The 27,302-nt window shown below is 46.0% G+C and overlaps 1 protein-coding gene across 1 annotated transcript in view; it reads right to left on the reverse strand.

Moving 5' to 3' along the window:
- The window catches only part of LOC138258867 (IgGFc-binding protein-like), a 63,934-nt gene that overhangs the window by 27,429 nt on the left and 9,203 nt on the right, over positions 1–27,302 (reverse strand). The window contains exons 2-4 of the mRNA XM_069206163.1: positions 22,674–22,724; positions 19,423–20,628; positions 9,070–9,278 (exon numbers count right to left, since the gene is read on the reverse strand). Of these exons, the coding sequence (XP_069062264.1) occupies positions 9,070–9,278; positions 19,423–20,628; positions 22,674–22,724 (1,466 nt within the window). The remainder of the gene's footprint in view (positions 1–9,069; positions 9,279–19,422; positions 20,629–22,673; positions 22,725–27,302) is intronic.

A 27,302-nucleotide genomic window follows, 5' to 3' on the forward strand; every position in this document is an offset into this window, starting at 1 on the left:
AGGTGCATTTTTCCAAAACCAAATATAGATGCAATAGAACTCCCTCCTACTAAACCCTGGAAAACAGTTTTTTTTCTCCACACCCCTGAAGTGAATATTTGACTCAAATATTTGGAATTCCAAAGTTTTTCACCTACACTGAAACCATGGGCTGAATTCCTGGGTTTCATCCTGGACTTGAACCTCCCATTAAACCCTAACATTAACAATGTGGCCAGATCTGCAAACGTCCGTCTACATACCCTGACAGAAATCCAACACTTCATCTCCACGATCATATCAATCAATCAATCAAAGATTTATGAAATGCAGCAAATCACCTGTGAGGATCTCAAGGTGCTGGAGGAAAACGTGGCAAAAAGCAAGGAGAAAGAAGTGAGAACGAGGGAAAAAGCAAGGAGGAGGTACACAAGAAAATGGGGGACAAAGCAAGGAGAAGAAAGGAGCAAGAGCAATGCAGCAGCGCGGGGAAGGCTGGGACCTGCTCCCTGCAGTCATTTTCTACTGCAGTCATTTTCTATTTGTCTCAAAGATGGACGTTTCAGGCAATTTTAGTAGAAGTTCCACAAGCGTCCATCGCTCCACTCATTGCAATTCAAAACTCAGCTGCAAGTCTATTTACCACTGCTGGTAGACATCACAGCATTACCCTAAACCTTACCATACTTCTAAACCTCCGCGACCCATCACATTCAAAATATTCTGTTTTATACACAAAGGGGCAGATTTAAGAAAAGTGGCACTGCATCTAATGCAGCACCACTTTTCTTGTGCACCTTAGCACCCCCCTAACACCACCATGTGAGCGCCATAGTAAAGATACGGTACACCATGGCGGTAGTTAGGGAACTAGCGTCACAATTTTGTTATGCTAGTGTGTGGTTCTTTGCAGAATTAGCGTCAAAATGTTGACACTAATTTTCCAAAGCACATTGAGGCCGATTATGAATAATGTTGTGCCTCCTTTTAATGTCTGCTCTGTGCAGGCATTAAATGCTAAAAATGCAAAAAATGGAGCAAATAAATATTTTGGATTTCTTTGTGTCCTTTTTTTGGCCCCCCTAGCAGGGGAACGCCCCCTTGCATTCATTATGTATGGCGTAGGCATAATGTGGCACACAGGGTTACAAAGTGACACAATGCATGCATTGCACCAGTTTGTAAATCTGGCAAGGTGATTTTGGCCTCATTGGGCCACATTAGAGTAAAAAAAAATGATAATGTGGCAAGGAGAGAAATCAGAAGAGCCTTCTTCCAGAGCTGCCTATATTCATAATATCTACAGCACTGAAATCAATCACTGGAACTGCCCCAGCAGCCTGGAATTCTCTGACTCCCAACCTACGAACACTGGCCCCACTCTCAATCTTCCATAAGCAGCTCAAGGTCAATTTTCAGACAATTTCTAATCCAAATCCTGTCTACAGACTCATATTGTAGCCACGAACACTGAGTAAGCCCGTGCTACTCAAGAATGTGTTTGACCCTCTCCCCATCTCGATGTAGAATCCTACATTGTTTTAGCCTCAGTTGTAACGTAAAGTTCCCTCATATTGAGTGGCTAGTGGGCACTACACACATGGACAGATAATTAACTATATAAATACATGTGCCAAGGGAACTGTCCACAAAAGCGCAGACTGAGACCACTACAGGAAGGCAGACCTCATCTTCTTGACAACTCTCTGGATGGACTACCCTGCCAGCACCATCACCCTGCTCAGCGTTCAATCAACACATCAAGGACAACCCAAAAGAGAACAAGAAACCTTCAGATTTTTCCATGGGCAAGATGTTTCCATGGACAGTCTACAGTTAAGACTCATCCCTCGCCCTGCATCCTTCATGTCTGATGTAAATACCCTTCTAAATGACTTCAGCACTTTTCTGGCAAACCATGTGACTATCACACTACAAATAACACATGAACGTGCAAGCTGAACCTTTCAGTGCCCTGTTACTCCAAAGACATTTCAGACAACAAATGCTCCAGCTGCAGGAGAGAAAAATGCAAGAAACCTAGAACACCAGCTGCAGCTGCTGAAATCCATCCATGAAAATAGTCACCAGCTTGTCACATAAGCCCAAATTAAGTACTACCCCAAAAACACCGACAAAGCTGGCAACAGAAGCAGAGCACCCTTCAAACAATTAAGCGCTGCATTAACCCTGCTGGAACCTCCGATCCCCCACTCCACAGACAAGTCCAATGCCAGCTAGCACCAATGAAGGCACCCTTGCATCATGGTGCAGGGGGGCCTGCATTGCAGGGAATTATTGTTTATGTGCAGGAAGGGACTGTCCTTAATACGACTTGTCCCCACCTTCAAGAACAACGGAATATGTAATTACTCCAATAACTTTCAACGGGCTTGAATACTTAGATAATCCACCTTTCACTCACCCAGATTTGACTTTTACCCAGTCACCTTTCTCTATCTTGTGACTAGGTCCATCAATATGTTTTCCCATTCCTTTACCATCTAGGCTTACCCACTCCTTCAACCAGGTAGGTACTAATTTAGTTTCTGGAACTCTCCCTCTCATCTCCTGAAAAGGACATTTTTGAGAAACACTATGTACAGTTGTGCCATATGCCCATTGTTAGACCTGACAGCCTTAGGGTGGTCACCCCTAACTTTTTGCCTGACTCCCTCCACTATTTAGATACTGTTTTTGCTGGTTTTAAGACTCTGCGCACTTTACCACTGCTAACCAGTGCTAAAGTGCATATGCTCTCTCCCTTTAAACATGGTAACATTGGATCATACCCAAATGGATTATTTAATTTAGTTATAAGTCCCTAATAAAGTGCACTATATGTAGATTAAATGCTACTAGTTGGCCTGCAGCACTGATTGTGCCACCCACTTAAGTAGCTCCTTAACCTTGTCTCAGCCCTACCATTGCAAGGCCCGTGTGTGCAGTTTCACTGCCAATTCGACTTGGCATTTAGAAGTACTTGCCAAGCCTAAAACTCCCCTTTTTCTACATATAAGTCACCCTAAGGTATGTCGTAGGTATATACTAGGGACTTATAAGGGGGCACCAGTATGCCAATTTGGGATGAAATACTGGGTTACTAGTATGTAGTGATGAATTTGGGAAGAAAGAGAGCATAAGCACTGAAGAAAGAGAGCATAGGCACTGGGGTCATGGTTAGCAGGATCCCAGTGACACCGTCAAGCATACTGACAAAACAGTCAAGCATAGGGACAAACAGGCCAAAAACCATAAGCACTGGATCCTGGCTAGCAGGATCCCAATAACACAGTTAAACTCTCTGACAAACAGGCCAAAAATGGGGGTAACCATACTAGAAAGAGGCTACTTTCTGAGACATGCCAATTGTACCTATTAGGCATATACAAATCGAAACATATACACGAAAAAACAGTAATTTCCAGTTCGGAATCTGGTAGCGTGTTGGTACATTATCGTCGCTCCACTGCCCGATGGCCCCTTGGGGCTCGCTCACTTTAGGATAAAGATCCATCCTTACCACCTGCGTCCCCCATGTGAGTGTGGTGTGAATTCCTTACAGGTGATGAGACTCAGTGGCTGAGCATCAGGCTCTGTCATCTGCCAGCCTGGGTGTTAAGACTGGTCCACAGTGTCTCATACCTCCAGAAGTGCCAGAACCATTAGCTCACATGTCAGAGTTCTATCCATGATCCGACGACAGTACATCAGAGGTGTTCTTACTTTTTTGCAGGATATCTGCCACTATCTGTGCCTTTTCCATGGCTGATCATCTCTCGGTGGGGCGATCCCACAGTCTCCAGTTGTGTCTCTTTATCTGTCTCTTTCTTTCCCAACCTTTCAATTGACTTGTTCTCTGCTGGAAAGTTGGCATCATTCATATGAAGCCAGGATCAGGCCTTCTCCAGGTTTTGAAAGAAGTGTTCTGCGCCTCTCTCTCGCACTCGTAGTTTTGCTGGAAATAGGAGGGCATTTTTCAGACCTATCAGGTGCAGTTGTTGCTTGATGGCCATATAAGAATGGCGTCTCTTTTCCACCTCCGAGTTATAGTCCCGGTATGCCGTAATTTTAGTACCTTCATAGTTCCACAGGCCTTTGGTTCGAAAGAGTTGTAGGATGAGGTCCCTGTCCCTGTAACTAAGCCGGCTGGCAGTAACCAGGAGCCGGGGCGCCTGTGGCGTCAGGTGTCTACCCAAAATTTGGTTTACCCTTATGATCGAGAAAAACTTGGGGTGCCTCCCTGCCAGGATGGTCTCCAATAACCATTTTTCAAGAAATAGTTCCATGTTCAGTCCCTCAGCACACTATGGCAAGCCCAGCAGGTGGATATTGATTCATCTACGTGGCCCTCTGAGTCTTCTGCTCATAGTTGAAGCACTTTCACTTATCGCGTAGTTGGCTTTGCACTTCTGTGAGAGTGGGTCGCATTGTGGTTACGCTCAATTCAGTAGCGTCTACACGCTCCTTTAATTTTATATGATCGGCAAGGAGCAAGTTCACCTCAGTCGCAACTGCATCAGCTTTAGTTTCTAGTGTTGTCTTGGTGTCTAGGATTGCCTGGAGTAGCTGATCGAATTGTCCTGTGTGTTTTTCTAGAGTGGATTCCAGTTGACTCAATGGTCCCCCTGCAGTTATTTGCATCACCAGCATTTGAAGCATTTCCACAGAGGGGCGTGCAAGTGGTTTGGTAATTTTGGGTTTGACCATCATCAGGCAGCAGCACCTAATCTGGTGGGAACCAATGTGGTGGGGGTTTTTTGGTCCCCCCAGAAGTTCTGGAGGATCCTGCCCACAGCCAGCTGCAGGTCTTGTGAGGTTTGATCTCTCTGGGCGTTTCACATGACCAGTCCTGCATTCAAGTCTCTCACGGTGTCATCATGGAGTGGGTATGAGTGCCACAGCCTGCTCATGTGCTCCACAACATTTTAGTGGGGTCGAGCGAGGGGGGATCCTACCAGGCAGACAAGTTCCAGGACCGCCTCTATGCGGTAGGTGCGTGTGGGGCTGCAGGCAGAAGGGAAGGGGGTCCTCCTTTCTTGATTAAAAACAGTTTTCTCAACCATGAACACTTGTTGGCTTATGGCTGCAGCAGGAGTGAGGCCAGGCAGCGAGAAGTCCCAGTACCTTGCACGTGGCATGACCAGTCCCGCAGTGTTGGGCCTCTTTGGCCTCAAAATGATACGCTTTGCTTTGTGGGTGCTGCCTCTTGCGGCCAGATGCTGCTGGGCCAGGCTACAGACCTTTCTCATATACCTGGGCCTGCCCACTCGTGCTCCTGTGGCCATATGCTGGGCCACAAGGGTGTAACATAAGACCCCGCAGCTCCTGCGGTGCAGAGAACCTGAGCTCCAGGGGACCCCTCAGTGAGTGGTAGGTGGTGGGCCTGGGAGGTAAGGGGCCCCATGTACTTTGCAGCAAAAGTACCCCCTCAGCAAAAGTGGTAGGTGGTGGGCCTGGGCGGTGGGTGGCCCCCATATATTTTGCAGCAAAAGTACACCCTCAGCAAAAGTGGTAGGTGGTGGGCCAGGGAGGTAGGGGGCCCTCCATGTACTTTGTAGGGGGGGAGGGGGATCAGGTTTTGTTATACCGCTGCTGGGCAGGCCCTCCAGTCTTGGGGGTCCAGCGCTCCGAGTCCCTTTTCACCTTTCTTGCTCACTGTCCTAGCAGACCGTGTTTGCAGGACTTGCAGCCCCAACCATTCTGACCGCCGTCTCCATTATGCAGCTTCACCTCGGCCCCCAGTCCAACAGGCCTACTTCGAGCAGACAGGGCATAGGGATGTCATTGGGAGCGAATCAGTTGGGGCTCTCCACATGGGGCCCTTTAGGAATGTGTTTGGTGGAGAGCTGGTTGATTAAAAGTCAAGATGTTGCTGGATTGCACTCAAGGCCATGAGTGGAGCTTAACACTGCACGTCCTCTGTCTTGGCCACGCCCCCCATGAAGTACTAGTATGACAAAAAGTGCTGCATTGTGCCACATGATTTGCTTTTCTTGACATAATTTAGTCAACTCTGCCACATAATTTGAGTGGCCCTGTTCACCGACCTACCTGGCCTGGCAAGGCTTTGAGGTGTGAGGTTGTGTGTAGAACACTCAGTTTAGGGCAGAAATCAGACTTACAGACCCGAAGGTAGCAGGGTTTATGAATAGGGTTAACTGTGGTTTTCAGATTAATCTGGTAAAAGCTGAATTCATGTTGGATACCTGGTTACATGTCATTTCCTTTAGGTAGAAGTCTGACACCATTATCAATAGTAGAAGCATAGGGATATATATTATGGCTTTAAGTCATTTAAAAACAATGCCCCTGGGAATTAAATGCTCACTGCTGACATCCGCTGTGGCCTGCAGGTCATGGGTTTGAATTCCTTTAAGAATAAATCAGCTTTCCCTGTTTCTGAGGTTAATAAACTGAGGCCCGTATTTATACTTCGTTTGCGCCGAATTTGCGTCATTTTTTTCGACCCAAATTCGGGGCAAAACTAACGCCATATTTATACTTTGGCATTAGACGCATCTAGCGCCAAAGTATGGGCAAATTGCGTCATTTTTTTGCGTGAACGCCTTCCTTGCGTTAATGAGATGCAAGGAAGGCGTTCCCGTCTAAAAAAATGACGGCGACACAAATGCGTCGTATTTATACTCCCGGGCAAAAATCACGCCCGGGAGTGGGGCGTGGCAAAAAAACCCGCATTTGCGCCACTTTTTAATGCCTGGGTTAGGGCAGGCGTTAAGGGGCCTGTGGGCTCAAAATGAGCCCACAGGTGCCCTCCCATGCCCCCAGGGATCCCCCCTGCCACCCTTGCCCACCCCAGGAGGACCCCCAAGGATGGAGGGACCCAACCCAGGGACATTCAGGTAAGTTCAGGTAAGTATAATATTTTTTTTTTTTTTTTTTTGGTGGCATAGGGGGGCCTTATTTGTGCCCCCCTACATGCCACTATGCCCAATGACCATGCCCAGGGGACATAAGTCCCCTGGCCATGGCCATTGGGCAAGGGGGCATGACTCCTGTCTTTACTAAGACAGGAGTCATTTAAATGGCGTCTGGGCGTCGAAAAAAATGGCGCAAATCGGGTTGAGGCGATTTTTTTGCCTCAACCTGACTTGCCCCATTTTAAGACGCCCTAACGCCATTTTCCCCCTACGCCGGCGCTGCCTGGTCTACGTGGTTTTTTTCCACGCACACCAGGCAGCGCCGGTCTGCTTGCGCCGTCTAACGCCATTCCATAAATACGGCGCCCGCATGGCGCTTCAGAATGGCGTTAGACGGCGCAAAATTTTTTGACGCAAAACTGCGTTAGCACAGTTTAGCGTCAAAAAGTATAAATATGGGCCTGAGTACCATTATTTTGGCAGTTAGGGCATGCGCCCTAGACTAACTTTCTGACTCCCTTGTCTGGATCTCCCGTGCCCCTTATTCATAGCTTGGTGAGACTACAAAATGCAGCAACACACCTGAAGCTTTAAGAGAAACCGGCTAATCACATCGCCTCTATGCTGTTTTCCTAACACACTGCCATTTGTCATGCACATGGATAAAAAAACGCTGCTAAACACACTTCAAGCCTTCTGCTCTCTGGTCATTTCATGAAATCTGTCACTTTAACTCAAGCGCCACAGAAACTTGAGCTGCAGCGAGGCGCTTCCATTACAAATGTCAGCATACTATGAAGCACGGAGAGAGTGCCAACCCTTCTAAGCTGAAGGGGGGACACATAACTTCTGTTGTGTTCTCTTATGCTAAGGAGAAAGTGTGGGTAATGGCCTGGGCTGCAGACTTCAGAGCTGGAGGAAGCTGATTTGAGTCCCAGCATCTGCTCTACATCCTATGATTCTGGGCAAATCAATTCAGCCCACATATACAAAGCATTCTTTTTGCGACCAGAAAAATGCTTTTTGGGATGTACAAACTCCAAACTACGAAATCGGTAACTTGTTTGTGATTCTGTATTAGGAAGGGGCATGTTCAGGGCGTCTCTTCCTAATACCGAATCTGAATGGCATGTTTTGTGACTGTGAATGTGGTCACAAAACAATTGTAGTAACCCATTCGCAAATGGGAATGTGTGCAAAAGCATTTTTGCAGGTAGTGGTCCCAGGGACCCCTACCCTCCTCAAAAAATCAAAGGAAAACTTTTCATTTTCTTTTATAATGCATCAGGTTTTATTTTAAGGAAAACGGGCTGCATTTCCAAAAACAAAACTCCTTTATTGAAATGCAGTCTCAGACATGGTGGTCTGCTGTCCCTAGCACGCCACCATCGCTGCGTGTGCTGGCCATTCCCAATGGGGTCGCAAATTGCAACCTACCTCATGAATATTAATGAGGTTGGCCATTTGCAACCCCATTGGGACTCGCTAATTGTGTCTGAAACACATTTGTTCATTTCATTTTGCGAGTATCTAATGTAATGAATCACAATTAGAGACTTACAAAATTAAATGGTGGTACACCTGGCCCTCAATCTACTCATACAATTGAGAGACATGAAATCCTCACTGGTGATTTGCAGTGCTTTACAAATCCTGTTTTTTTTCTGTCTACTAAGTACTCATTTATCAGGTTAGAAAACAGACATCACTTCCAAAGCTTTTGTTTTAAATTATCTTTAGAAATCCTTTCTTCAGTAACCTCAAAATGTTTTCCCTAACTTATCTGTATTTCTACACCTTGTTGCCATCTAAAATGGGGTGGTTGGTGCTCCTACCCTCTTCTTCTGCAGCGGTTACGTCAGAACTTTGAGTTGTAACATATGTTTACATGTATACCACCGAATATTGGTTCATACTCATTGAGCTACACTTGAGTGGGTGTGCAGGACACTTTTGTGGGGCTTCCCTAAACACTCTCCCAGCAGACCCTTGGGAACTCCCACAATTCACTTAAAAGAAACTTTAAAAGGGTACAGTTTACACATTCATAGATACCTAAATTATTCACTTTTATATCACCAAGTGAATGTGGTGTAATTTACACAAACGTGATATCTGGGAAAACGCATAGGGCATGGTGAACCCTCACGCCTTGGAAACCCCAATGCACTGATGGCCCACCTACCCGAAATAAGTCATTTAAACTTACAAGCACTTGGGTACCACACTTATCGAATGGTACGGTGATGACAGCCCACTGACCCTCCTGTCGAGCTTGGCACTCCGGGCTATTGAGGTGGATATCCTGAATGGATAGTTCAGCATCAGAGACCAGGCTGAGGGGCAGGCGGTATTCACCGTGGTGGGAGAGGCAGGTAAACTCAGGCTCTTCCTCAGGGTCCTCAGGCTCTTCTGGTCCTGGAGAAGAGAGAAAAGTGCCCAGGTCTGTGACTTTACTGCATTGTTCTGTATTGATTTGAAACATTTATACAGCTCTTACAATCCTTATGTGGGTCGCTGAAGCGCTTGCCTACATGGGTAGCACGCTATACCATGTAGGATGTGTGGTTGTAATGATGCTGTCTTTGTTTTGATCCTATGTGGGAAGTGTTTCCATGCTGTGTGTGAGACTATCGAGGTGTGGCTATCGTGTTATGAGATGCAGTGCTTAGCAGTGTGATGGATGAAGAAGTGTGAGAGACAGGCGTGCAGTTATGGTTTGAAATAAGCTGGCAGCTTTGAGCAGCTCTGCAAGTTCCTTTATGGTATTTCCTATGTTCATAGTCTGTTTACTGTACTGGGTTGTCCAGATATTTTGTTTGACGTTATGGTCCTGAGCAGGCGTAGTGTATGAAAGTGCTCTTTTTGTATGCTAGCCCCCACACTTTCTTTCTCCAATGCTGATGGTAATGGCTCTGAAAGTGCACTGGAGCCTGCTACCCAAGCCCCAGTTCCAGTGCTCACTCCTTCAAATATGATGCATGCAAATCGGTAACCCCAATTGGCAAGGACTTTAACCCCCTTATAAGTCCCTGATAAGTGGTACAAGTAGTACCCAGGGGAGTTAACGAAGTCCCTAGGGCCCAGAGTGTGTGATTGCATCACCCTGAGTTAGCCAAGTAAAACGATGACAGCAATCCTGCCATTGCAGACTGCATGAGCAGTGCAAACTGCTCAAACTCGACTCCCCTCACCATGAGTGGCAAGGTCAAATCACTATTTTAATATATGCCAGTTACCCCTAAGGTACACTTCCTAAGCCCAGGAGACAGGGTGTATTATGCTAAAGGTGTGAACATATAAGTGCAAGCTTATATATCCCTATAGTGCCTCCTTCCATTAAGGGCTACTATAAGAGACCAGGTGGCCATAGGATAACATGGGCTGCCAACTGCCATTCCAAGGTTGCCAGCTCCATTGTGGTCCCACTGAAAATTGTCATTTCATATCAAACAACTTGTCTCATCAAACCCAACTTGTACCCCTAGTTGAATTTGATGTGGCATGCACTCAGGTGGCTGCTTTAGAGGTTGCCCACCCAGTTGCCACAGCTTTTCCTGTACCCTGGCTGGCAGCCTGCAGCCACTGCTGCTGAGAAAGGAATTTGACACCCTGCCTAGAGTTGTGACTTCTCACAGGAGTTACAAAGGCCTGCTGGGTGGGAGGTGTCACCTCCCTCCCTGACAGGAAGGCTAGCAAAGTGGCATATCAAAGCGATGAGCTCCAAAGCTTCCAGTGCCTCTGCTATGGAAATAGACTTCCCCTGGGGAAGAAATGCCAGCCCCCTGCCCAGACACATTTTTAACCCGGGCAGGTCGGAACGTACACCCCCAGAGTGCTAGCCACGTGCCTATGGTGGACTACCTGGTCTGTATAGAAGGGTTCTGCCATTTTTAAAAGTGGCATAACAGAGGCTTTTGGGTAGAAAAAGTGGCACACACACACATTGTGTTCATTGGGGCGGATTAGCCACTGGAGCTAAATCTAGGATTCAAGGGGGCTTCCCTGCTACCAGAACCTCGGATCTGAACAACTTGCAATGAAGGACAAAGAAGAGACCTGAGTCTGTGACTTTCGGGCCTGCACAAAGCAAAGGTGTGGTAAACTGCACCCGTGGCAACCACCCTGCAACTGCACTACTATGACTCGTCCTGGACCAGAGACTGGTTCCAAATGAAAAAGGAACCCATCTGCAAGCCAAAGGCTAATCTAGAACTCACTTGGACTAGAGGCACTACTCCCCTGCAGCACGCAGGCTAATTGCACTCCTGGAACCAAAGAATCACTGGCCATCGGGCTCGCCAAGGTATCGCCCAAAAGTAAATGGTCTAGTGAATTGTGTGAAACACAGTCCTGACCTCCAGTAAGTTTCTGGTGGCTACTGTTTTTTCCTGGACTACAGGATGTTGAAGAGCCAAAGGCTGAGCTTGCCCCTACCAAGACTTATTTTGGCCATTTGGGCTACCACTACCTTTATTCAATGCTGTGCCTCAGGAAATTCTGCAGCATCTTGAACCCGACACCCCAGTGGCCCCTTTTGTCGGATTTTGCATCTCCTTCCTCACCAGCACCGTCTAAGTGGCAAAATCAGCCCTTGCGTCTCCCGCGTTCAGCACCAGAGACAGCCAGGGCACCCCTGCACCCAGGCCCTTTGAGCCTGGCAAAAGTCAACTGACTGTCAGAGCTTGGACCTGGAACACCCGCCTCACCTCTGCACCCAGTGGGTTCCAACAGATTCTACCTGCAAGTGACCTGTTGTCAGAAGTGCAGTTTTTCATTGACCGCACGTTATCGTTTTGCAAGATTTAAATGCACTGATTTATTTTTCCTCTGAAAATCTATGACTCTGGTTATACTCATCCGATTGTCTTTGTTTTGGTGTCAAAAATTAAATAAAAATCTACTTTATTTTTGTATATTGGTGTCAGATTTTTTTCAAGTCGTGTCAATTACTTATCATCCCTGTTGGTACTCTAAAATGCTTTACACCTGTTCTTCTAGTAAAGGTTGCCCATTTTGTCCCACACTACCATGAATGAGCTCGGGATTTATTACTGTGAATACAAAGGACCTATTTGGGGTATCGTGTTGCATAGTGAAGCCTAACCAGCCTTACTGCATAATGCTCCACTTTCCTACGCATCAGTTTAAGGCAGAAGTGGTGGAAAGATCTGATGGGATCGACGTAATGTCATCTTACAGTAATGTTAATATCATCCAAAATCTGAATATAATTGTGAGATACCAAGTAGTGGCTGGAGTATGTAGCTAGTCGGGACCTGCAGAGGTGGACTAAATTAAATCCTCCATTGGCCAGCAGTATAGAGCAGATCTCTTCTGCTATTTTGTGCCTGTTCAGCAGGTGATGAGTGGTTTATCGCTGTGGACTGGTACACTACTAGGTGATGGATATGACCCTGAGCAGTTTTGTCTTATGTGTGTGTAAGAGAGTCAAGCTGTTAAAGCAATTATTAAGCAGCCTGTGTGACCTACAAGTGCCTGTCTGGTTGGTGAGTGCTGTTATATTAGTTTTGGTGTTGATTACATATTGTATTGTAATTGCATTACATAGCACTTACTACCCCTGACGAGGCACTGCTGTGCTTTTACGCTGGGCATCACGCTGCTCCAGGTCCCAGGGTTAGTGGGGTTTTTGAAGTTCTTGTTGGTTCCTGGGATTAGTCTTGTGCTCTAAGGGAACCATTCCAGGCCTGCACTCCCATGTCCATGTGATAGATGGCATTAGTAGGAAGTAAGTGTGATCTTTAGAAGGAGCTTTTATGGGCATCTCATGCATTGGTTGTCGGTATTAATAGATGTGTTTCAGGAGATTAGGTATTGTTAGGGTCAGGGGTACGACTTGGCAATGCAAGGTTGTGATCTTTAAAATAAGATGTGGGCAATTTCCAGAGATACAATAGTAATGATTAAGGCAAAGATGTGTATGATTCAGAGTGGGCTGTACTCAGAGAGTGGAGGCGTGCAGGGGAGGAAAGCAAGGAGAGAGTCGCTTTAAAGAAGAAGCATTTACAATGCAATAGGTCTCGCATTTGCGAGAGTTAGAGCTATTGGCATTGTTAATGTCCAATTGGACTTTTCTTGCCACATAAATTGGTCAACCCTGCCTTATACTTTGGTCCTTTCTTGCCACATAATTCCAGTGGCCCTGCATATAACTAAAGCACTTCCATATACCTTCTTCCTCTTATCTGCAGCAAAAAATGAAATGCTGCCATTTACCTTTAGCTGCTGGGGGTCAACTCTTTTACTGGCCATTAATTTGACAATGCCTGTCGTTAGGTGATAGCAGTCGGAAAGTCAGTGTGAGACTTAGGCAATAAAGACAAGGATAACAGATGGCTGAGTGGCGTCCGGTGCTGCTTTTGATATGCGCACAGCCCAAACTGAAACCTAATAAGACAATGGACCTACGTTAAGAAATGGTAGGCCCCCTCTGAATCACCCTCGCAGTTTGGGTCCTCAGGGCTGCCCTCAGTAGATGCACATTCACATGGAAAGCATTTTCAACCTGGCACAATTCCTGAGTGACAGTTGACGTAAATACTTGGATCTTAGGGGCAGTATATCTAAAACAAAGAATGACGAACCGCTTGCACCATGTAGTTGTGTATGTGTTGGCACCCTGGGGGCACCATATGCTCTCTCCAGTCTGTGTGTTAGTGAAAAGAAGCTGCTATGAATCTATCACTCCCTCCCATTGCACCAAAGCCACATTATTGGTGAATATTCTACCCAATTGAGCGACAAGTCGAGCATTGCACCTCCAGAGCAGAACCAATGGTAAAGACTTTAGGATCACACACATCCATAAGCCTAATGCTAACCGGATTTAGCTGATCACTATGAGGTTTTTAAACTAATACATTGGTACTTTCTACTGCATTACAGCTGTTCTGCCGCAGGCTTGACTGGTTATAATAAATCCTCTGATTTATAGATCTAAACCAATCCCAGGCCTACAACTTAAAAGAGGAGGGTCTTGGACTGGCATATCCCGGAGCCAAGAGGGTTCCAATGCTGCCAGAACATCTGCAGAGGGCCAAATGTTCTAGTACGTTGTAATTGAGAAGGCTATACCAGCTAGCATCAACCCTCTCCCATTCAGATGCTTTCTCTGGAACTCACAGCATTAACATGTTATAATTGCATTATCTGGCAGTGGGCCTTGCTTTCTACATCTGATTCGAAATATATTATTGTTTCATTAAACAAATTTAACGTGACTCGCACCGCTTTTTCCGCTGCTTGTCTTCTGTCAAGTTAAGCCCCTCTGCTCTGCTTATCCAATGACATTGTTTACCGATTACATAAAACAATTATGCAAAGCACATATATGCGTATTAACCCTCACATGGAGTGCCCTTGTATAAATTATGAGATTATAATTATTGCCTAAGGGGCCGAGTCATTATTCCACTAATGACCATCAAGATTTGGAATCTGCAAAATTACATTTTGGAAAGAACGCACCACAAGATGCATTGTATATCGGCCTGAACACAAAAACAAATCTGTATGTTGTTTGCCCTTGAGAAGAGCCATGTGGTCATAAGACGTTTTCCTTGTTTACGTAGTTTGAATGGAACTCATTCATTATGATTCACTCAAGGGATTTCTGGTTTTCAGTTTGACTGGTGTGCAGGGCACAGCAAAAGGTAGAGGCCGGCTACCTCGTACTGGACAGCAAATGGGAGAGGTTTGAAGAGTGAACCAGCACAATCGAGAGACTTCCTGACAGTGGGGTTGTTGTGAATGACTTTTTTGTATATAAATACATTGTTAACGTAATTTACTTCACCTTTCACAGTCACATTGACAGATGTTTTTGGATATTCTGTTCCACACAGTGGTGTTAGAACAGTTTTTTGGGCGAGAGCATTTCTGGCAATTGACATCACAACTAAAATTGCACGTGCTGTGAAAACAAGCCCTTGAGAAGAGATGAGAAGATGACTGCACTACCTCAAGTTGTGTAAACGTATGAACAGAAATTGGAAAATAAGGCTAGAAAAGTATTTTCTTTTTATTTTAACAGAATGAAAAGTCTTGCAAGCATTCTTGTCTCGCATTTCAATGAGCAGAGCAGCCTGAGAAGATTTGAGGCCCCAATAAAGGAGATAAGCAATGCCCTATGTGCAATGTCGTGAGTGCTGGCAGGGAGGAGTCCTGGAGAGAGAGACTTGAGACGCAAGGCTAAGCGAGTTTCACATCATTGCTTCTAGGTTTAGCTACATTCTACCAGAAAGGGCATATTGTGGCTTTCGTGAGCAGTGAGCTAAACAACCTTGGGTGTTTCTTTTGTAAAATGAGCTTATTTTAGGAGCCAGAGGTAAACAAGGACAGCACTGGAATAAAGTTAAAACAAATGTCAGTGACATGGAGGGAGATGGGAGGCACGGAATGCTGCAATATAACGCATGTAGCTACCAGCCTAGAACACCCACAGTGAAAGGGGAGCACCAAAGAAATAACAAAAATAGTCCATCTCAGCAACAGATAAAGAAACCAAAGGGGAATAATACAGTAGTTGAAACAGAAAAAGGAAGGAGAAAAAGGCAGAACTGACCACTAGCATGCAAGAATTTTTAAAGGACACGGCAATCAACAAATGAAATCGCTTTAAGCCATAAGAAGTATTCTAAAAGTATACCCTAGGTTGAATGCTTACGCTGGACCTAAAAAGGAGGGTAGAGAGTTGGAAGTTTTCAGTCAAAGTCAATCTTCATGCAATTTTTTTAGTAATATTATGGTAACTTTTTGAGATGACATGAAAACCTGAAGAAAGAATATGTGTTGTAATACCATTGTAGGTGAAGAGAACACCACTGCACACAAACACCACTGCGCACACATACCACCATCATCCATGGGCAAATAGTATTAAAATGAATATGGTTTTATTTTTCCATAAAATCCAATGTAAGTAAAACTCAAAATAGGAATGTTGTACTTTAAATGTTTGTGCTAGAGAAATGCACCTTCCCAGTCCCCTGGAAGATGAGGGTGGGATGAAGGAGAACTCTGTTTTAGTGGATTTGTATAGTAATGCTTCTTGGGGCAGGTAGCACTGGGGCTGTGACTAATCTTTAGCACCCACAACATAGACACAATAAAGTGTAAGATCTTATATCTGTCTGTCATTCAGTCGTCCAGTATCAGTGATCATACACACGGAAGACAGGCCCACCCAAGAACTTCCTAATCTGAGCAACAGAAACAGTAGTCACTTCCCATTTCCAAACCAGCAGTGCTCAGTAGAACAAGTAATTATCAGTCCCTTCTTAACTAGGGTCTCATTGATTTCCGAAGGGGAGTCCTGCCTCCATTATTTCCTACCCAAGTGTCTGGTCTCCACCATTACACTGTAGGAATGCAGGTAAATGCTGGTTATAGAAGGAGGATCAGTGGCAAGACTTCAGCCTCCACCCCATACCAAGCTAAAAACATAACAAAACCTGGTGCCAGATCTCCGCTTCCTTGTTTGAATAAATTGTGTGACCGCACTGCTGTGCAATATGGCATGGAAAGGGCTGAGGGGGGGAAGCAACATGAGGGAGGTGTTGAGAAAGAAAGGTAGGACAATGGGAAGAGGGTGGGGTGGTTAAAGAAATGAAGGGCAGTGATAGGAGGGTGAGATGGTTAAAAAAATGAAGGACATTGAGTGGAGGGCGGAGTGGGCAAAGAAATGAAGGACAACGGTAGGAGGGCAGTGGTGGTTAAAGAACCAACAGACAGCAGGAGGAGGGTGAAGGGTGGATAAAGAAATGGCAGTAGTGAAAGGAGGGTGGGGGAAAGCAACACAAAGGAGCTGTAACCACAGGAGGTCAATAGGAGGAAGACAAACTACAGAGACAATCACTCTGTAACAGTGTATGTTAAAAAGTGAAAAAGAGTATCTGTAGGAGTCTGCGGCTAGTGGAAGGACACTGGTCGCTGACAGGAAGCTGTACTTGGTCCATGCTCCATGGTTGGGGCACACACAAAGCCCTAGGAGGAAGCCAGAGGCAAGGAGGAGGTGGTGACCAATAGGAAGCAAGGAAACAAAAGTGATGGTAGACTTAAATCCTGTTTTAAGCATTTTTTTTTTTATTTACAGTGAAACCTAAGCATGGAAGAACAACAAAAAAAACGGAGGGGTCAGGTTAAGTACAGAAGGTTACCTAAGTTGCTTTGGACCCTGTACGGCGCGCTGCTGCTTTTTGGATATGTTTAAGCAATATAAATATATAAATAAATACATATTGTTGGTTATAAAGTAATAGAAGAGTAAAGTAAAAAAAAAAAAAGAACAGTGATGGGCAATTTTAAGGGAATATGCACATATGGCCGTCCCAAAGTCAATATTAAAAAATGTTACATTAAAAATAGTAGCAAAATAATTTTGTAAAAGAACATAAATAAAACGAATAAAAAATAAGAGGACAGAGGAAGAAGAAGAGGAAGAAGAAGAGGATGAAAATAGGAGTTCATATCTAATCATAATAAATTTAAAGTAACAAAAATCTGAAATTTAGATTGGATCTGAGAGATCACTAACTGAAATGTAAAACTCTAAATTAATTTTTTTAAAAATAGAATCCTGGGATTAATCAAATCGAGGATAATCGCCAGTGATTGATCTCAAATGGATGAATCAACCAGAGAATAAAGAATAGATGTGTTTGAGACCAACTGGACAGAGTGCATATATTTTTGTAGTTTATGTAGTTATTGCTGCATCATTCAGCTGTTGCTAGTTCCTTTATGACTTTGGGACTGATTTAGAACTTGGCAGATGTGTTATGCTATCACAATGGTGATGGATATCCTGTTTGCCAAAATCTAAATCCCATTGGATATAATGAGATTTAGATTTCAGTGGACCGGATATTTGTCACAGTTGTGATGGAGTAAGTTGTCCACCAAGTTCTAATTCAGGCCCTTTGTTTTTTATGAATTATTACACCTTTTTCAGGAAAGAGCTCCAATCTGTACTTGTTCTTCTTGAGTTGTGTCCTCATAGCTCAACAGTTATCTCCATTTTCTGCTTGTCCGGTGGTGGGGTACCCTTTTTCTTGCTCCCGGTAGAACCTCTCCCTGTGCACCCCAGTATCACTCTGGCGCCTCACGCTTCCGGGACACCCAATGTGAAAAAAGTGAGGTCACTGGAGGAATTAAAGCCAAGATCCTGCTATGCTGTCTTAACCCCTGAAACTGTGTCTTACCCCTGATTTTCACAGCTTTTCACTAGTCTGCTCTGGCTGTAGATTGCCACATGTTTGATTACTCTTCCAAACTCTTCAAAGTGCATCTACTTTACCCTACTCTCTATGTTCTTGGGTTAATGAGAGCAAGAATGGGTCATATTATGCCATACTGTATGAGTCATTTAGAATATGCCCATCAGGACCTACCACAGCTTAGGGTAGTGGACTTTACAATGCACGTAGAGGTCTGTGGCAATCCCCACACAAACGTTCCATAAATCGAGAAAATGTATAGTCAACAGCATGCATTATGGACTTCGTTTTATGAATGTAGGTTCCTGGGGCACACACAACATACACTGAGATACATGCAATGTATACCCCAATGCTTATGCTGAGGTGGAACGAGTAAATACTGAAGGCGGTTGAAATGTAGACATCATGAAATGAGCTATGCATATTGTACCAAGACACACATGATACAGACTCATAGATCATGTACACAATATGTTACAGTGTATATTTGATGGAATTAATAATTACTTGGGCCTCAGGGCAATTGATTTTACCCCACCAATATTCTTATGGGATCTCTGCTCACCTGAATTGCATTTGTGCATTTGGTTCCCTCCTGGGAAGACTTGTCTGATATCTTAACCCAATGGTACTTTCCAATGGATGGTATTGTAAAGCAAAGCTAACTTCTTGCTACATTGTGTTGGCAGCCCATGTCCTTCAGAATATACATCTGTCTCCCTCCCACTGCCCATAAATCCTTGTGAAATATGGGGCAGAGTTCTATGACCTGTGCCCTCCGTATATCCTAAATGGAAGCTCCAGCCCTGGGCAATAAATCATAGAGATACATTTTATATAGTTATCAAATGTAGGTAACTTTACAGAGTTAGCAATAGTTTTTACAAAATTGAAACATCCTACATAAGATAGTTGTTTTCCAGGATAGAAACCTGTAAGAGAACTGTTGCATGAAAAAAGGGTATTTTCTGGAAATTTCCCCCTAAATGTATTTTTGATTGAAAGTGCATCCCTATTTGAGTTGTGCCAAGGTGCCTTTGCATCTTTATGAAGATTTTAAATTTGACCAATAAATTAGAACTATCCCTAGTAAGAATGTGGGCATGTGTTGCTTGGTGACTGATGTTAGCATTTGTTTATTTTCAATTCCTTTTGAATGATAAGCAAACATGCCAAAGATCATGGACAATCTCAGGGAATTTCTGGAGACACCCTATAGTTATTTTTTAAACTAAAATAGAATTATAAAGGCACACTTTTCCCTCGAATCAAATATACCCAAAAAGAAAGATGGAATGAATAAAGAAATCGTACAGTACCTGAAAGGAAGCCGGCCTGTCCAGGTGAATATCCATAGGATATAAAACTTTCCACTCCATAAACGTAAACCATAAATGTCTCCGACCGATGATATATTTCATGTTGCCCTCCTGTTTTTCCAAGCTCCACTTCCCAACCGGTGAAACCTTCCAGGTGTTGGACGGTCACTACATTACCATTCAGCGGCCTGTGGTCCAGCAGAAACTCTGATAACGAGGAGGATTGGGACACGATGAACAGGTAGTTGTAATAGACGTCTTGTGTAACAAACTTGTAGTATCTCCTTGAGAAGTTGTTAGGTGGGACGATTGCTAAAAAAGGATCAAAGTGGAACTCTAGAGCAGTCTGGCTCCCTTCGAAGAGGTAGGTGACCATGATGGGCTCAGAGGAGTTCACAAGGATACCTTCTCCTAGGTCCAGCCTGACGTTGGAACCAGGCTCAAGGCGGTATTGGGCTATAGTTCCTCCATGATGAAGTATGTCCACCGTTGTGTTTGACCTGGCGGCAAGGATATAAATGTTGTCTTTTTCTTTCTTAGACATGAGTGGGAATGCAACAAAGGTTTGCCCCCAGCTTTGAACAGGAAATAACTGTTCAACCACAAGGTCACATCCTCCCCCCAGTCCAGACCAGTAGCACTTGTTACCGCTGAAAACTGCCACTGGTGTTGAAGATGTGACTCGTGTACCAGTTAAATCCATTATACTTCCAAGCAGGATCACCTTCTTGGGGCCTAGGATAAAGGAGAACGTCTGCATGTTGGTGTATGAGGTTCCGTTGAAGAACAAGGAGCCAACAACTGTGACCGACACCTGCGTCTCAAAGTCTTCGCCATTGCCAACAGCGAACTGATTCCTGTGACCATCACCTGAAGTAAAAATATAGTACTCGGTGCCTAGTTCCTGTCTGGAGAGACAGGCTATAGCATCTGCAGTCATGGGAGCTGAATTGAAAGCGATGACTGAAATGTCCGCGTCCGAGCTCACCGTCACTAGTTTGCTGGATTGGGTGCCTTCCCTCAGCATGTACATTGATGTTATGTTCACCTCTAAGGTGCTGTTCTTTGCCAGTAGAACTGTCTCACTGTAGGGTGGATTGGGGACTGTGATGTGCACCGTGCAAGGTTTATCGTAGCTGCTCAGCTGTAGTGCAAGGTGGGCTGGACTTTCAAGGGTTTCCATAAAGACCACGAAGAATGTTCTTCCTAGTGTCCAAAAAGAATGACATACATATCACTAACATGGTAATTACCATTGTACACGTTCTCACTAATTAGAGACATGCAGTTTCTGTGTTTACAAACATAATGTAGAACATGATTACAAACTGGGCACAAGCAGATCTCAAGAGGATTGATGGAAGAGAAGGTCTTGTACCAATGTGGACTCTTTCAGGGACCTCAATATTAGTTGGGGTATTTCACCCAGAGGACAATACTCTGACTCATAATTCCAAGTGTCTCCCAGCCAGCAATTATGGAGTCCACAAACTAAAAACAGATTAGTTTTAGGCCTGTAAACACCAGAACTTTTCAGAGATGCAAAGGGTGTTGGTGACTACACAGTCAGACCGTCACCTACCCACTGCAGCACTGTGGGAGGAGCAGATAATGCTCCGCCTCCCTCCCGGACAGGCCCAAGTATGCACTGAATGCCTGCCCCCCAAACCCTCCCCCCTAACCCATCAGCCCTCCTGTTGACACTTTCTGAATGCTCACGGCGGGCAGAAAATCTCAGTTTCCCCATCACGTCAGAAGATCTTGTACCTCAGGTCTGTGCATTTATTCCTCATTCTGGTAGAAAAAAGTTCTTACTTGACAGAATCTGGCGTGGTGATACCAGCCAGAATCATAGCTTCTACCCCCCCCCACCTCGAATAGCCATGCACTAAGTTGTTGCCAACTCAAGAACCAAGGTTTGCGGCAGAGGCTTGGGTCTCACCACTGTCATAAAACAGTGTCTAACCCCAGGCCATTTGAGTGTTGCCACAAGCTCCCCACAACCCCTCCTGCTGAAAGGTTGTCCTAGGCAATCATACCTTGAACAGCATCACTATATGTTGCTCTGGAAAGATGTGCCCTTTCCAGCGCCTAATTTGTAGAAAGAAGTGTGTACCAGGGCCAAGGTATTTCTCACGAGGTGGTTGAAGCGTGCACCACCCACTGTCACTGCCGCTTGCCAGTACAAACACAGCTACTAACCCATCACACTCCCACGTGTGCAAACATTTGGCCCCAACATATTGTTATTGATCTTTCATGTATATGTATTGTTAACACGCTGCTGATATGATCACTTCAAACTCAGACAAAAAACGCCACCAAGTGGTTAACTGTAATAAGTGCCAGTGTTGAGTATTAAGTGCTGGTGCCGAGCACTGGCAAACACCGGCTCAAATTAAGCACTGGCTCTTTCATTCCCCACTTGTTCTACATCAGGCAGTCCAAGGTGGATCCACAGAGCCTGAACTATTCAATTTTTTCAGTATCAACCCTCACTACACAAGTGAGCTTCATAAAGGTCATATATATAGATAGTCTAAACAACTCTCATGCATCCTGACCTCTGGGGACCGTATTGGTCACCCTTCTCTATAACAACACCGCTGCCAAAACACATCCCTCACGTCTACCTGCATATAACATATGCATCTGTCACTCACACATCCAGCCCCCAAAGCCTTTGCATGATGCTGAATAACAGGTGTTGATTGTTACCCAAGTGTATGCCAGTCATTGTGTCATCCTCAAGAGGATGAAAGGGTGACTAGATCCAACAGGATTTGTACCTGTGACCATGATCGCAAACATAGATCCCTGCAGTAGATGCCTTCACGCACTGAGACACCAGACTCAAGTCTATGTTGTGTTTCCTGTCCCGTACTTCCCATCCAGGCCAAGCCAATCAAAGCCATTGCATCTTACGTCATTATTTGTCAGGTTCAGTTAGTACCTCTTCTAGGCGCTATCTATTCTGACTTTATCCGCTCATTGCTTCATAAATATTTCACGGAGGATTTAATTGAAACCCAGTGTTTATTCAAGTAGTGTCAACCTCATAGAAACTCCCAGCTTCGGTCTGTTTCCCAACATGGGTAGTAAGCACTATATTAATACAATTACAACATACAAGCTCCCTTGAAAGTTAATATTCTGAGCCCTTTAAGAAACACATGTGACATTCCCTTTCTTATTGTGTTTTTAAATTATCTCACTGGCTATCCTGCGATTCATGAATAGATTAAACTCACCCTTTGAGGAAGCGGTACTCACATTTTCCCTCCTAGGAGTTACTGTGGACGCTGTAAACCAAAAGAAGCGAAAGGATGTCACAAATCATGAACTTTTCATCTTTCTCTTTCTAGTGAAATTAGACAACATTTTAAAATAAATATTGAAAAGAAAATGCCACCCCTCCCCGTTGAGACATATATGATGGTCTTTGTGTGGTTGTTACACTAAAGATCCCATTTAGGAACTAGGGGCCACATGCACCAAGGTTTTTAGCAGGCACAAATTATCCGATTTGCGAAATCAGGCTATTTACGACCGCTAAAAAACATTTGGGGATGTATTAATCTTATTTTGAGATTTGGTAATCTATTACCGAATTACAAAATAGCTTTGTGACTTGGTATTAGGAAGGGGCGTGATAAGGGCGTCCATTCCTAATAGTAACTTGCGGGGGATATATGAATGTTTTGCAACCGAATGCAGTTTACCACCAAATTCAAGTTGAGAGATAGTGTGCACAGAGTCCAAGGGTTCCCCTTAGAGGTAAGATAGTGGCAAAATTAGATAATACTAATGCTCTATTTTGTGGTAGTGTGTTCGAGCAGTAGGCTGAACAGAGGGTAGTGTTAAGCATTTGTTGTACACAGACATGTAATAAATGAGGAATACATACCCAAAGACTTAACTCCAGGCCAATAGTTTTTATATAGAAAAATATATTTTCTTAATTTATTTTAGAACCACAAGATTCAAGATTTGAAGTAAATACATAAAATGCAAGACTCTCCACATAGGTAAGTAAGGAACTTTGAATTAAAGCAGTAGTACACACAGTATAGCTTAAAAATGGCAATAAGCTATTTTAAAAGTGGGGACACTGCAAAAATAAACAGTTCCTGGGGGAGGTAAGTATGGTTAAGTTTCTGAGGTAAGTAAAGCACTTACAAGTTCAGTCTCCTGGGCATAGGCAGCCCACCGTTGGGGGTTCAAGGCAACCCCAAAGTAACCACACCAGCAACAAAGGGCAGGTCGGGTGCAGAGGTCAAAGGAGGGCCCAAAACACATAGACACCTATGCAGAAAAAGGGTGCTCTGGTTCCAGTCTGCTGGCAGGTAAGTGCCCGCGTCCTCGGGGAGCGGATAAGGGGGGTTTTGTAGAGCACTGGGGGGGACACAAAAGGGCACACAGAACACACCCTCAGTGGCACAGGGGCATCCGGGTGCAGTGTGCAAAGTTGGCATCGGGTTTGCTTTTAAAAGCAATGCAGGGATCCGGGGGTCACTTAGGTGATGCAGACAGGGCACTGGGGGGCTTCTCGGGCCAGCCACCAACTGGGCTAGGAAGAGAGCCACCTGCTGGTCACTCCTGCACTGGAGGTTGGTTCCTTTCGGTCCTGGGGGCTGCGGGTGCAGTGCTTGGTCCAGGATTTGGGATCTTTGTTACAAGGCAGTCGCGGTCAGGGTGGAGCCTCTGGATCCTCTCTGCAGGCGTCGCTGTGGAGGTGCAGGGGGGTCGTCTCAGGTTACTCATGAGGTCGCAGTTGCCTGGGAGTCCTCTCTGCAGTGTTGGTTCTCTGGAGCTCGAGCCGGGGGCGTTGGGTGCAGTGTGTGAAGTCTCACGCTTCCGGCAGGAAGAGTGAGTTCTTTAAAAGTTGCTTCTTTGTTGCAAAGATGTTGCTGTTGTTGAACAGTGCCGCTGTTCTTGGGAGTTTCTTGGTCCTTCAGGTACAGGGCAGTCCTCTGAGTCCTCAGAGGTCGCTGGTCCCTGTTGGATGCATCGCTGTGCAGGTTCTTTGAGTCTGAATACAGGCCGATATGGCTGGAGCCAAGTCAGTTGTCGTCTCTGTCGTTTCTGCAGGGCTTCAGGTCAGCCGTCTTTCTTCTTTGTGTAGGTTGCAGGAATCTGATTTCCTGGGTTCTGGGTCGCCCCTAAATACTGAATTTAGGGGTGTGTCTAGGTCAGGAGGGCAGTAGCCAATGGCTACTGTCCTGGAAGGTGGCTACACCCTCTTTGTGCCTCCTCCCTGAGGGGAGGGGGGCAAATCCCTAATCCTATTTGGGGAATCCTCCAAACTCACGATGGAGGATTTCTAAAGGCAGGGGTCATCTCGGCTCAGGACACCTTAGGGGCTGTCCTGACTGGTGGGTGACTCCTGCTTGTTTTTCTCATTATCCCCTCCTGCCTTGCCACCAAAAGTGGTGGGCAGTGGCGGGAGGGGCGGTCATCTCCACTAGCTGGGATGCCCTGGGGTGCTGTAACAAAAGGCTTGAGCCTTTGAGGCTCACCAGCAGGTGTTACAGTTCCCTCAGGTGGAGGTGAGAAGCACCTCCACCCAGTACAGGCTTTTTTCCTGGCCACAGAGTGACAAAGACACTCTCCCCATGTGACCAGAAACTCGTCTGGTTGTGGCAGGCTGGCAGAAACTGGTCAGCCTAGCACTAGGAGTCGGACTGGTATTCAGGGGGCATCTCTAAGATGCCCTCTGGGTGCATTTTACAATAAATCCCACACTGGCATCAGTGTGCATTTATTGTGCTGAGAGGTTTGATACCAAACTTCCCAGATTTCAGTATAGCCATTATGGAACTGTGGAGTTCATGTCTGACAAACCCCCAGACCAAATACTCCTTATGGCTACCCTGCACTTACAATGTCTAAGGGTTTGCTTAGACAATGGAGGGGCATAGTGCTCATGCACATATGCCCTCACCTGTGGTATAGTACTGGTGTTTCCACTAGGTACTCTGCTGAGAGCTGGCTTCCACACTCACCCCACACCCATCCATCACAGGCGTCACCTGTCCTGCAAATAAAAGAGGCCGGGCACACGTGCTCTGGGCCAGTTGTAGGAACAGTAACTATGTGTCCATGTCACTTCTTTCTGGTAGCATGAGGGCCCAGGGCCCCCACACTACATTGGTGACGAGTGGGTCTGACCCAACGTGTGAGCCTGTGGCTACTCAGTCGCAGCTCGAGGGGGAAGTGTAGCAAGCTACAACTGATGGGCGAAGATAATGGTGCCCGTCTGGGCATGACCCTGCAGCTGCCCTAATGCTGCCACCAGCAGAGGAAAAGCCCGTCTTATGCCAGCAGTGAAAAGGTGGGAGAAGCACCCTTCCGTGATGCAGTCTGTGCAGCGAATCAGTAGAGCAGTCCAAGTGTCCAGGTTGCCGCGACCGTAGGAAGGCGGTGACAGCCCCTACGAAGTGCCTGCTAGTCTGCCGGGCATGAGGTGAGCTCGCAGGTAGCAGCGGATATCGCGCATGGAGGAGAAAATGGGTGTGAAGTATTACGGTCACCGCCTCGTTTGGGACCCCCCCCACTGATCGCTCCGCGAGAGAGAGACCCCTCCCGCATCGGCAACGGCCACGTGGGGCGAGGGGTACTGCATCAGCCACCGGGCACCGACGACATTTGAGGCACCCTGACCCCTCCCATCACATTAGAAGCGGCACCCTGCATGCTGTGGGGCTTGCCCACTGCCCCGCCTATCGCTGTGGGGATAAGAAACCTGTGAAGGGGCGGTGTGCTGCAGCCTGCGCAGGGCACCCTCACCAGCTCGAGGAATGCCGCTGCAATGCTGGGCTGCCAGGAACTGTATAGCTCCCCACCCTGCCTGCTGCCATCCATGTCCCTGCATAGGAGGAGAAGAGAAGAGGTGTGCAGCAGGCGCGTTGGAGGGACGCCCCACCCCCAGGCCCGCAGCTGTAAAAGACTGTGCACACATGAGAGCTGCATGGCCCGCAGCGGGGAGAAGGCTGCCGAGGCCTTTGGAAGTGGTTGCAGCACCATCTACTGGCCTTTCCGCTACACCAGCATCAAAGGACGCCTAGCATTGGCAGTTTCACTTCACACAGCCCAGCCGCACGACTGTAGTTGCCATACCAGTTTAAAACGAGAGGTGGCCACAACATCACCTAGAGGATCTTCACCACACTGCACCAGGCCCAGGTGGGAAACCTAATTCGACAGGAGGCCTCCAGATGCTATGACATTGTGCTGTTAGCATCGTCCTGCAGTATCACTGAGGTATTTGCATTAGAGACAAACAAAGGTGAGCAATCCCTGTGAAGTCTGGGGTAGGCTAATTAAAGGGACCAAGACACATGATTGACAAGGCCAAACACTGCACAGAGATAAGCCATGAGGAAAGTGGGCACGACGTGAGCGCCTCTACCTCACTGGATATAACAAAGAATATTATGGCCTGCAGTGCCTCTACTGACATTTGTTTGCAGGCAGCAGGGCCTTGGTACCTCCTCAGTGGAAGGGTCTGTGAAGAGAGAATCCCAGCGGTGAACGGCCATCACCATAGGCCTAGACAATGGGCATGACAGGCACCAGCAAAGGGCGTCCATAGAGGAAGAGACAATGTCAGAGGTGCGCAGAGGGCCACACCGGTGAACCTGACAGCAGGGGAGGAGCCTGAGAGAAAGACAGAGCCCTCTGAGAGCAAGCTGCAACACCAGTGAGAAGAGGCCGCATCAGCCGGCCACACCGCAACACAAGATGGCCACTGTTGGCCCATCGGTGAGCAGGTCAGGAAGATTGACCAACCATGCCAAGCAAACGGAGGCAGGAGCAAGCACTGCAAGTCTCGAGGCGCAAGTGCTGCGTCCTCGAGTGAAGACACAAAGAAGGAGACA

This window comes from Pleurodeles waltl, chromosome 9, assembly GCF_031143425.1.
Source record: "Pleurodeles waltl isolate 20211129_DDA chromosome 9, aPleWal1.hap1.20221129, whole genome shotgun sequence".
Classification (NCBI taxonomy): Eukaryota; Metazoa; Chordata; class Amphibia; order Caudata; family Salamandridae; genus Pleurodeles; species Pleurodeles waltl.